At 37.9% G+C, this 10,506-nt stretch overlaps 1 protein-coding gene across 1 annotated transcript in view; it reads right to left on the minus strand.

Annotated features, from left to right (window-relative positions):
- Window positions 1–317: 317 nt before the first annotated feature.
- Window positions 318–10,506, minus strand: part of wnt4 (wingless-type MMTV integration site family, member 4) — an 18,490-nt gene continuing 8,301 nt past the window's right edge. Inside the window, exons 2-5 of the mRNA XM_016573803.1 lie at window positions 4,338–4,573; window positions 4,128–4,259; window positions 1,848–1,990; window positions 318–1,764 (exon numbers count right to left, since the gene is read on the minus strand). Coding sequence (XP_016429289.1) covers window positions 1,294–1,764; window positions 1,848–1,990; window positions 4,128–4,259; window positions 4,338–4,573 — 982 coding nt within the window. The 3' untranslated portion in view covers window positions 318–1,293. The remainder of the gene's footprint in view (window positions 1,765–1,847; window positions 1,991–4,127; window positions 4,260–4,337; window positions 4,574–10,506) is intronic.

Below are 10,506 nucleotides of genomic sequence, written 5' to 3' on the forward strand. Positions count from 1 at the left end.
ATGCAACAGGTGCTGTCAATTGAGCTTAACTTGAATTGACCCCAGGATATTTCTTTAACATTGTCAGCAGCAAGACTACAAAACCAAACTTTACAAAATGATATCTTTGTGTGAACCCATTAAACAAGACTGAATGCATTCATAAAGACCATTAAACCCTGCTAAAAAGATAAGATTTGACCACCAAGTTGGTTAATGTTGTTCAGCGTGGTCTTTTTGAGGAAACTGTTTAACTACTAACGGCCTACTTCCATGAATCACCATTTGCAAAGAGCAATTCACCCAATAAGCACAATCACAAACATGTCAGTCTTTGACACGGCATATATTTCAATTTAACATACATTCATATGAAATATAGTCCTCTTCAGTGTATAAGTCTTTACAAACCTATGTTTCTTTTAAAAGCATACTGGATAGCAAGTTTTACTATAGAAAAGCTTGGCGTTATGGTATCGTACATAAATAATTCAGTCACTCGGTCTGACTAATGGAGCAGGGAATGCTGGGGGATTTGTTTATTTGTGGTATGTGCGTCTGGAGAGGAAAAGTGCTAGAGTCATCGTGCACAGAATCCATGGTCCAAGCACCCCAAGCGGGTAAACAATTTATGTTTGTCAGTTTCGCGCCAGATGCATGGTTACAGCTCAGCACCAATCATCCGTCTGCGTCAATAGCTAGTTAACCCACGACTTTGATTTTCAAACATCTTGCTGACACTTATATTTCCACTCCGTCTTGTTCGGAGCCGTAAAGCAGGCCTCGCTTTAATACTTGCTGTACATTATCGGTGAGTGATTCTTGAATTCAAGCAGCATCACAGGAACGAATGGCCACGAGTATGGAAAACTCTATGGAAAGTACATGCACACCTGGACTGCATATCTCAGTTAGTCCAAAGTCCATCTTTCAGGATGAAACCCTAAAGCAGCATTAATGATGAAAAGGCTTTTAAACGTTGACCTTTCTCCATATTCATGTGCCCCTGATCCCAATGGCACTCCTCTAGTGCGCGTCACATTAAAAATTCACTCTCTATTTGATTGCAATAAGTTAAAATAGATATATATATATATATATATATATATATATAAAAATAAGAGAGCAACCACAATTAAAAACAGAACGAGAAGAGAGAAAAATACTCTCAATTGGGACCTCGGGTATATTCGCCCCTATATTTTAAAGTCTCATGTATGACATGTTCCTCTATTGTCGCATGAAATGCTGGGGAATTTGTCTGGTTTCCCTGTGCATGTAGGGAAGTGGTGAGAATAAGTTCTGCAGTCTGGATCACCGACACGTGTGCATCTCGACCATCTTGCGGCACTGTTTGCACTTGACGTAGCAGCACCAGTGGAACTTGCAGCTGCAGCGGTCGACCACCTCCACCTCCTCCGTGTGGAATCCGCGACCGCAGCACATAAGCTCGCAGCCGTCGATGGCCTTCGAGGTCTTGTTGCAGAAGCGCCCTGCGGTTCCCAGTATGCCTGGAGTTCTGGGGTCGTGCTCGCAGAAGTCTGGGCTCGGGTCCAGGTACACCAGATCTTCATCTGTGTGCGGCTTGAACTGTGAGTTTCGTGGAACCAGGACCTTGGTGGTGCCCACTTTGCGCAGCTCCACTTCTGTAGCGCCGTCGAATTTCTCCTTGATGACGTTGCCCACTTTGCGGAACGGTGGCATTGCTTTCCAGCAGGTTTTTACCTCGCAGGAACCTGAAACGCCGTGGCACTTACATTCCACTCGCATGTGGTTCAGAATTGCCTTGGGATGGTAAAAGAAAGGTAAGTTGTTAACAAATTATGAATTCTAAAAGCTTTCGGCATGATGCTTGTTGAGCGTCTTACCTTCCTCCCCGCCTCATTGTTATGAAGGTTCATTAGGGCTCTGTTGGAGGACTGTCCTTTACTTCGTTCTCTGACGTCCACAAAGGACTGGGAAAAAGCAACCCCGTATGCAATGTTATCCGAGCAACCTGACCACTGGAAACCTGTTGAGATAAAGGCGGTCAAAGATGGAGAAGTTTAACAAGAAATCACATGTTTTTATCAGCCCATCTGGAAACAAATGTACTGCATTGGCAATTTTTGTCCAGGTTAGTGACATCAGGGGCCAGATTTACTATCAGCGCAAACCCTCTTTTGGTGTTAAAAAAACTACTGTCAGGATTTACTAAACACACACAGTGGGAAATTAGCGCTGAAAAGCCGTGGACAGATATTTTTGCGACTCACCTTATTGAATATGCATTTGTAGGAGTTTCCCTTTCGATCGGTAAATTTATGGGAGGAGAGTATTTAAATGAATCATGCAACGCAATTTACTAAGATTTGCGCTCATCAATTCACTGGTATTTGTGCTATTATTTAATGGCCAAAAAAGCATGTCTTAAAGTAGGCAGTAATTTGCGCTGCTCTTGGTAGATTGTGCTGTCATTATGGAAATGAGATGTTGCGTCTGTGTACACCTTGTCAGTAAGTCACCCGCAGAATTTTTCCCTCCCATCGGCGCTTTTATGGAATTGAGCTCTAACGCCAATTTGGCCTGGTTAGTAAATCTGGCCCCAGATCTTTGAATGTCATTTATAGTTTAGTTTGAGACACTTGCGTGTAAGTGAACTAGATATCCATGAAGAACGGTGTATTTGACTGTTATTTAGTTTTACTTAATAATATGAAATAGTCTGCAATTTTTTTCTGTATTTTTGATGCTTTTTGATTATAGGGGAGAGCGGGGTAAGTTGACCCACCCCCTGTATCTTGGCAACTGTACACTTTTACTGTCATGTGACCTTGTATTTTGGAATCCACCATCATTTCTGCCAAAGTGAAAAGGAGAAACGGGTGTGGAAGGCACCTATTTACTTTAAAAACTGTTTTTGGCTTGTCAAAGTAATATCTTAGCATTAAATCAAAGCAAATTCATCCAGGTCTAAAAATATTTATGATGCATATAGGTGATTTAGGAACATATAAAACCATACAAGTCATTTAGCTAAATATTAGCCTGAATTGGTAAGCTAGCTAGTTTTTTTCCAAAATGGCAGCTATGGGGCAAAGTGAGCAAAATGCTGTGGGGTAAACCAGCATTTTAAATTTAACATACCCCAACATAAGGGACTGAAGACTGAACCTTTATATTATTTGTAGATTATTTGATAGGGACAGTGTACAAGTACACCAAATCCTTTGATAAGAACCAGAAGAAGCTTTTCATCACAGTATAATCATATCTTTCCAACTGTAGTCCCTAATGGCCAGTTCGACATTGCAGAAAAGCTACCATGCCAAGAAACTCTTGACTATAATGTTTATTCGTTTCAGTGACATTTATTAATTAATTCTAATTCAGTTTTTATGTGTTTTATGCAGTTTTATGTTGTTTTTGGGAAGGTTATAATTTCCGTGTTCAACATATTGTTTCAGAAATGCCAATAATTAAAGATTGAAATTTAAACTTCATTTGGTTATTTTTTATGTTGTTTAGGTTAGCTTTAAGAAAAGAAATATGACTGTAAAATGAAATACGATTATTAAATTAGTTTAAAAGATATTGTATTAGTTTAATAGAGATACATTATCTTCAAAATTTCACACGGGTTTCATTCAGATGGTCATTTAATACCCAGATGGTGCATTTTACCCACTTACTCGGATCAACTTACCCCTAACCTGGGGCAAATTGAGCCATGGGAACACTATTTTTTATAAGAAGCCATATTTTTAGAACCCTCTGTCATAGATACATTCTGATAATTTCAAATGATAGGAAACTTCCTGAAATTACTTTAGATACTTTAATTGTACTTCTGCCTTATTTTCTCTTATATATATAGAATGCTTTTCGATTATTGTAGTATAATCTATTGCATTTCCTGTTCATAAACTGCACCTATGAACAACATGAATTGTTATTTACCACTTTATATATCAGTCGCATGACTCTTCCTGTCTAATCTGCCATTTCTTGGCCAGGATATGCTGCACCATACACCTTTTGTTCTGGGTATTATGGTTTCATAGCTATTTTAATCATCATAGTCCTAATCATTTAATCATATTTATTAATAGTGGTTTCACAGCAATTAATCAATCATCATAATCATTATTCAAACAAACTGCACATACCTTCTGGACTGACACCGTGCACATTGCGGTCGCAGCCACACTTGTCCAGCTCCCCACTGCTGCAGGCTCTGGTCACCGCAAAGGCTACGCTAGCAGCAGATATGGCGTACACAAATGCAGCTTCCCGTGTACCTGTCACACAAATAAGCAGCTATTAAGCATCCACACAGTTTTAAGCATGTCCAGTTAAATTAATATGAGGCTACTTACCTTGTGTGACCACTTTGCCAAACACAGGAACACTCTCTAGCGTCGAGCAGTTCCAGCGTCGGTTGCGGAACTGAAACTGGCACTCGTCGATGGCGAGCTGAGCGCCCCTGCGGACCGCATCCATCACCTCCACATTACGCTTGCAGATCTGAACCTGCCTCTGGATGAGTCCTCTGAGCTTCTCACAGGTTTCTTCATCCGAGATGCTCCCCACCGATGACAGCTTTGCCAGGTATCTGAGGACAAACCAATAGAGTCGTGATCGATAAATGTTCATAGACTCTCATTAATACAGGCATTTGTAAAGAAAAAACGGGCACACTTTATTTTAAATTCCAATTCTTGCTATTACCAAACCACTAACTATGATTTTTGTCTCAATAAACTCCTAATTTGCTGCTTATTAATAGTTAGTAAGGTAGTTGTTAAGTTTAGGTACTGGGTAGGATTAGAGATGTAGAATATGGTCATGCAGAATATGTGCTTTATAAGTACTAATTAACAGCCAATATGTTAATAATAGATATGCTAATAAGCAACTAGTCAATAGTGAGAACTGGTCCTCATACTAAAGTATTACTGAAACAATTTTTGTATCGAGACGCTGCATGTTTTTGGAGCTTGAAGAAAAAGAGTAAATATAATTTGCAATATTAGAATGTAGAATATTATGATTTTTTTTCTTTATTTATTTTACATATATATTATCATATTTATTATCAACATAGAAATCTTTTCTAACAATATAAGTCTTTACTGTCACTTTTGATCAATTTAACACATCCCTGCTGTATAAAAGTATTAATTTCTTAGAAAAAAAGAAAATCAAATTTACTGACCCCAAACTTTTGAACGGTAGTGTATAAGGTTGCAAAATTTCTATTTTAAATAAATGCTGTTCTTTTTAACTTTTTAATCATCAAAGAATCCTGAAAAAAAGTATCACAGGTTCCAAAAAAATATTAAACAGCACAACTGTTTTCAACATTGATAATACATCAGCATATTAGAATTATTAGAACGGTAGGTAGTGTATAAGGTTGCAAAATTTCTATTTTAAATAAATGCTGTTCTTTTTAACTTTTTAATCATCAAAGAATCCTGAAAAAAAGTATCACAGGTTCCAAAAAAATATTAAACAGCACAACTGTTTTCAACATTGATAATACATCAGCATATTAGAATTATTTTTGAAAGATCATGTGACACTGAAGACTGGAGTAATGATGCTGAAAATTCAGCTTTGCATCACAGGAATAAATAATATTTAAAAAGTATAGAAAAATAGAAAACCATTATTTTAAATTGCAGTATTATTTCACAATTTTACAGTTTTTTTCTGTATTTTTGATCAAATAAATGCAGCCTTGATGAGCATGAGACATTTCTTTTAAAAACATGAAACATTTTACTGTGGTCATTTTATTAATTTATTTATATAAGTTTTAGCAAATTTGGGGTTTTGTATTATCATTTTCCCCAATTTATTTATTTATTTGTTTGTTTTAGTTAAATCGCTTGATTTATTTGTTATAGGATCTGACCCATGCATCGTTCCACTAGTTTGGTGACCCAACATAGGTTTTTCATTGACTTCATAGCACAAACAGTACAATAAACACCGCTAACATAAACAGCTTTGCCCTCCTTTGACGTTCTTGGAAAGCTGTGCTGCACAGATGACGTAAGGGTGATGTTGAGAGAGGCGGATAGAGACTATCTTCATCCATCACCTCCAGGGCCAGGGGGTCGGGGCAACACCATCGCTTTAAAGGGTCTGCTGAGCTGCATCTCTTTAAGGCACCTTATAAAAATAGTCCTGTACTACAACACATCACACAGGTTTTCATCCGTACACACCAAGCTTGGTCTCATTATCATCGAGACTGGTGGAGATCAAAGTCTTGACTGTTTAAAGTCTGTGCAGATGCATTTAGAGAGTTGCGTGCAGGTGATGTTTGCAAGGGCACTCACGAATGTGTTTGTTTTGCATTATTTGTTTCTGAAGGTCTTTTGGTGTGGTGCTGGGTAATTCCAAAGTGCGCCCAAGTGTATTGCGGATGGAGGTCTTAAGAATGGCTTTGAAGGTGCTGTGCTATAAATACTCAATTAAGTTGCAAGATCTCAAGGTTTACTGATTCGGATCGTATCTCAAGGCTAACCCTCAAAATCAGCACGGATCGGATCTGACTCACGAAATGCTCATCATGTAAATGCGAGTATTTACACTCTTGAAAGTAGGGTTTAAATGGGGGTTTTCGCAGCGATGCAACCATTTTTGGTACAGAGAAACTTTCATGGAACTGTTCTCAAAAGAACAGTTTTTTTCTTACTGTGATGAACATTTTAGAAATCTAAAGAACCTTCTGTGGAATGGAAAGAATAAATGTTCTTAATGGAACCATCAATGCCAACACTGTAAAACCAAACAGTAAAAATTATTTTAAAAAAAAAGTTCATTTCACAAGTATTACTAAACTTATTGTACTTGACAGAAAAAAGTTATGTGAACTCAATAACCAATTAAGCTGAATTTGAAATAAATGAGTTAAAGCAGACTAGTTCTAGTTCTCAGCATGCTTTGTGTTAAGGAGAACGTAAATGTTTAAATTAAGTGCTATTTTTGTGTGTTTTTGCACAGGATCAGTATAATAAAGGATGTGTTAATGTTTAATGTTCTGTTAAGTTGGGATTTTTAGGGGTTTCTTTTAATGTTGATCTGCAATTGTTACCTTCAAACAGCTATTTTACCTGATTTAACCCATAAAATGTAGTTTTGTTGATTAATGTATTTAGGTTGATTCGGCGATATTTAAAGAGGTCATATGATGCGATTTCAATTTTTCCTTTCTCTTTGGAGTGTTACAAGCTCTTGGTGCATAAAGAAGATCTGTAAAGTTGCAAAGACTAAAGTCTCAAATCCAAAGAGATATTCTTTATAAAAGTTAAGAGTCAGCCACGCCTACCTAAAACGGCTCGTTCTAACACACCCCACATGTCTACGTCACGATGTGAGAAGATTTGCATAACGCCGCCCAAACGTTCACGCAAAGAAAGAAGGCGTAACTTAAAAATATTTGGCTGCACAACTGTTGATAATTCTAATAATAAATCAGCATATTAGAATGATTTAAAAACTTAGATGTTACCATTTTTTTCAGCTATGCAGTTAACCAGCTAATCTGATGTTAATGCAATCACATGTGTGTCAATATTTCAATTCATGAATGTTCAATTGCAGTTAACATTCAAAATTAAAGTTCTACAAACTCAATCTTTGAGTTTGACTTAATTTTGATGTAACTGGCCTCGATTGTTTGATATCAGGATTTAAAGTCAATAAAGAAGCGTAATTTTTTGGTTTCAAGGGCTCATCTTAACAAGTTAAAACGGCACGTCCAGCTCCCTGCAGCTGGCAGCGGTGCATCCCAACCCTCTCTGCTGTTGACAGGAGCTGATTTTGAAGGCCACGGCTGGGGCAGATAAGAAACAAACACCTCCTTGTCCACGGGACCATCATCTCTGCTCTCTTGAGCTTTGATAACGCACTCCTGTCCGGCCAGAAGATGAAGCATGACATCAGCGGAGCGGCCAGATGCACATGCATTCTGCTCGGAGGGTGTTTGACTTTCTTTTTTATAGCATCTGTTGACGATTGCATGTTCTTGCATGCGTGTTTACAGCTTTTGTTTGTTTCACCAGTAAATTAGCTCTGTGATCCTGACCTGATAATGAATCTGGCAGCCAAATGGTAGAGGAGGCCCATCCGTTCTGGCGGGATAAGCACTGGAATATAATATATCAGTGCCAGATGCTCTCATAAGACTTGCGCTCGTATCAAGCTCGGGATTTTGACAAACAAACACCTGAAGAACGGCCCGCTGCGTGTTTGTCTGGGAAAAAGATTGTCTGAGACCTTGAGAGAATCTTGTTTTCATTGCGTCCCAATTCTATCTCTCTAGCTTTCTACTACGTACTCGCTAAACGCAGTGCTAAGTTTGGGAAAACAAGGGGAGCCGACTGTGGGATTTTGTAAAAGAATGGGAGATGGCTTCCTCTGCGCTTTCTGGGAGGTTTTTGCGGGAGCATCCCACCTGGAGCACAGTGCCTTCTTCCTTTTGTGTCATGTTTGTGTTGAATTACATTGCCCTGGCCTTTGAGCGCTGTTGGCTCCAGATGGCTTAGCCGAGCGCGACTTAGCACGCAACCATGTCGTACGAGAGAGTTTGGAAGAGAATGAGAGAGAAAAAGAGAGCGGCAACACGTACACACGCCTGTATATATCCACTCGCTTTGTACTGCTGTCAACGTATAAACACACTTAAAGTTATATAACATACACTACCGTTCATGCTCACCAAGGCTGCATTTATTTGATCAAAAATACAGTGATATTGTGAAATATTTACAATTTTAAAAGTTATTTTCTATTGCTTAATATATTTTAAAATGTAATTCATTCCTGCTGATTTTCAGTGTCACATGATCCGGGAGATGGCTTCCTCTGCGCTTTCTGGGAGGTTTTTGCGGGAGCATTCCACCTGGAGCACGGTGCCTTCTTCCTTTTGTGTCATGTTTGTGTTGAATTACATTGCCCTGGCCTTTGAGCGCTGTTGGCTCCAGATGGCTTAGCCGAGCGCGACTTAGCACGCAACCATGTCGTACGAGAGAGTTTGGAAGAGAATGAGAGAGAAAAAGAGAGCGGCAACACGTACACACGCCTGTATATATCCACTCGCTTTGTACTGCTGTCAACGTATAAACACACTTAAAGTTATATAACATACACTACCGTTCATGCTCACCAAGGCTGCATTTATTTGATCAAAAATACAGTGATATTGTGAAATATTTACAATTTTAAAAGTTATTTTCTATTGCTTAATATATTTTAAAATGTAATTCATTCCTGCTGATTTTCAGTGTCACATGATCCTTCAGAAATCATTCGCTGATTTGCTGCTCAAGAACATTTCTTAAATAATGATGGAAGCAGTTGTGCATATTTATATTTTTGTGGAAACCATGATACATTTTCTTTCAGGATTATTTGATGAATGGAAAGACTTTTGAATGGTAGTGTATAAATATATGTTGCAACTCAAAAGCTTCACTTCCTCTCAGCATCTTTTTGTGAGTTTATTGAATAATCAAACGATGGATGTTGACATTTCCTGTCTCTCTGCTGTAAATCGCTGAAAGTAAATATCAGACCTGTGCAAGCTACCGACAGCAAGTAAACATGCGTGCTATGGCGTCCAAGTGCTACGATTTCATGATGTTTACCAAAATATTTGATATTTACATATTTGTCAGTTGTGCATCACAAGGCGCTCATGTCTGTGTATTAAAAGCTGTTTCTCTGAAATAAATTCAGTGTTAGGGGCGTTTAAGGGAACTGATGCATTTTAGGGCTTCGTATTTCACCCACATATTTCCATTTTTATATAATTATTTTTAAACACTACCTCCATTTAAAGACATTTAATGTCCCTCTGCATTACCAAGGAGTTTGTTTTGAGCAGAAACACTATTGCTGTTACTATAATGCATGACTGTTGGCAATGCTCATACTTTTCCAAAAAACTTTGTGGGGAAACTCATCCTGCACCGTTTGTGGCACTGACAGGAATGATATATTAAGTTGTTCAACATTTTCCTTTTCTAATCAATCAGATTTGATTTTCACAGGGCAGATGATGAATTGCATTAAGTATGCAACCACCCAAAGGGCCATAAGTGACACATGCCAGCAACCTCTCAGAACCTTAGTAATGCACTGAGCTGGTGAGTTTTGCATGCTCAAGCACATCTTGCATTTTCATTAGGAGAAGCACAATTCTTTGTCCTAAAGACCTTAAATATTCAGCCATCAATATAGGTGATTTTAATTTGAAAGAGTGTAAATATTACTTTTAAAAGTTGAAATTACTAACTAAGATTCAAAGGTTAGATTAGAGGTTGTTAAGATTTTTTAAAATGTTTTTAATGCTCACAAAGGCGGCATTTATTTGATTAACAATACAGTAAAATCAGTAATATCGTCAAACATGATTACAGTTTTATAAAACTGCTTCCTATTATAATATATTTTAAAATGCAATTTATTTCTGTGATGCAAAGCTGAATTTTCAGCATCCATTTCTCCAGTCTTCAGTGTCACATGATC

This window comes from Sinocyclocheilus rhinocerous, unplaced genomic scaffold (genome assembly GCF_001515625.1).
Source record: "Sinocyclocheilus rhinocerous isolate Xijiao unplaced genomic scaffold, SAMN03320098_v1.1 scaffold532, whole genome shotgun sequence".
Lineage (NCBI taxonomy): Eukaryota > Metazoa > Chordata > Actinopteri > Cypriniformes > Cyprinidae > Sinocyclocheilus > Sinocyclocheilus rhinocerous.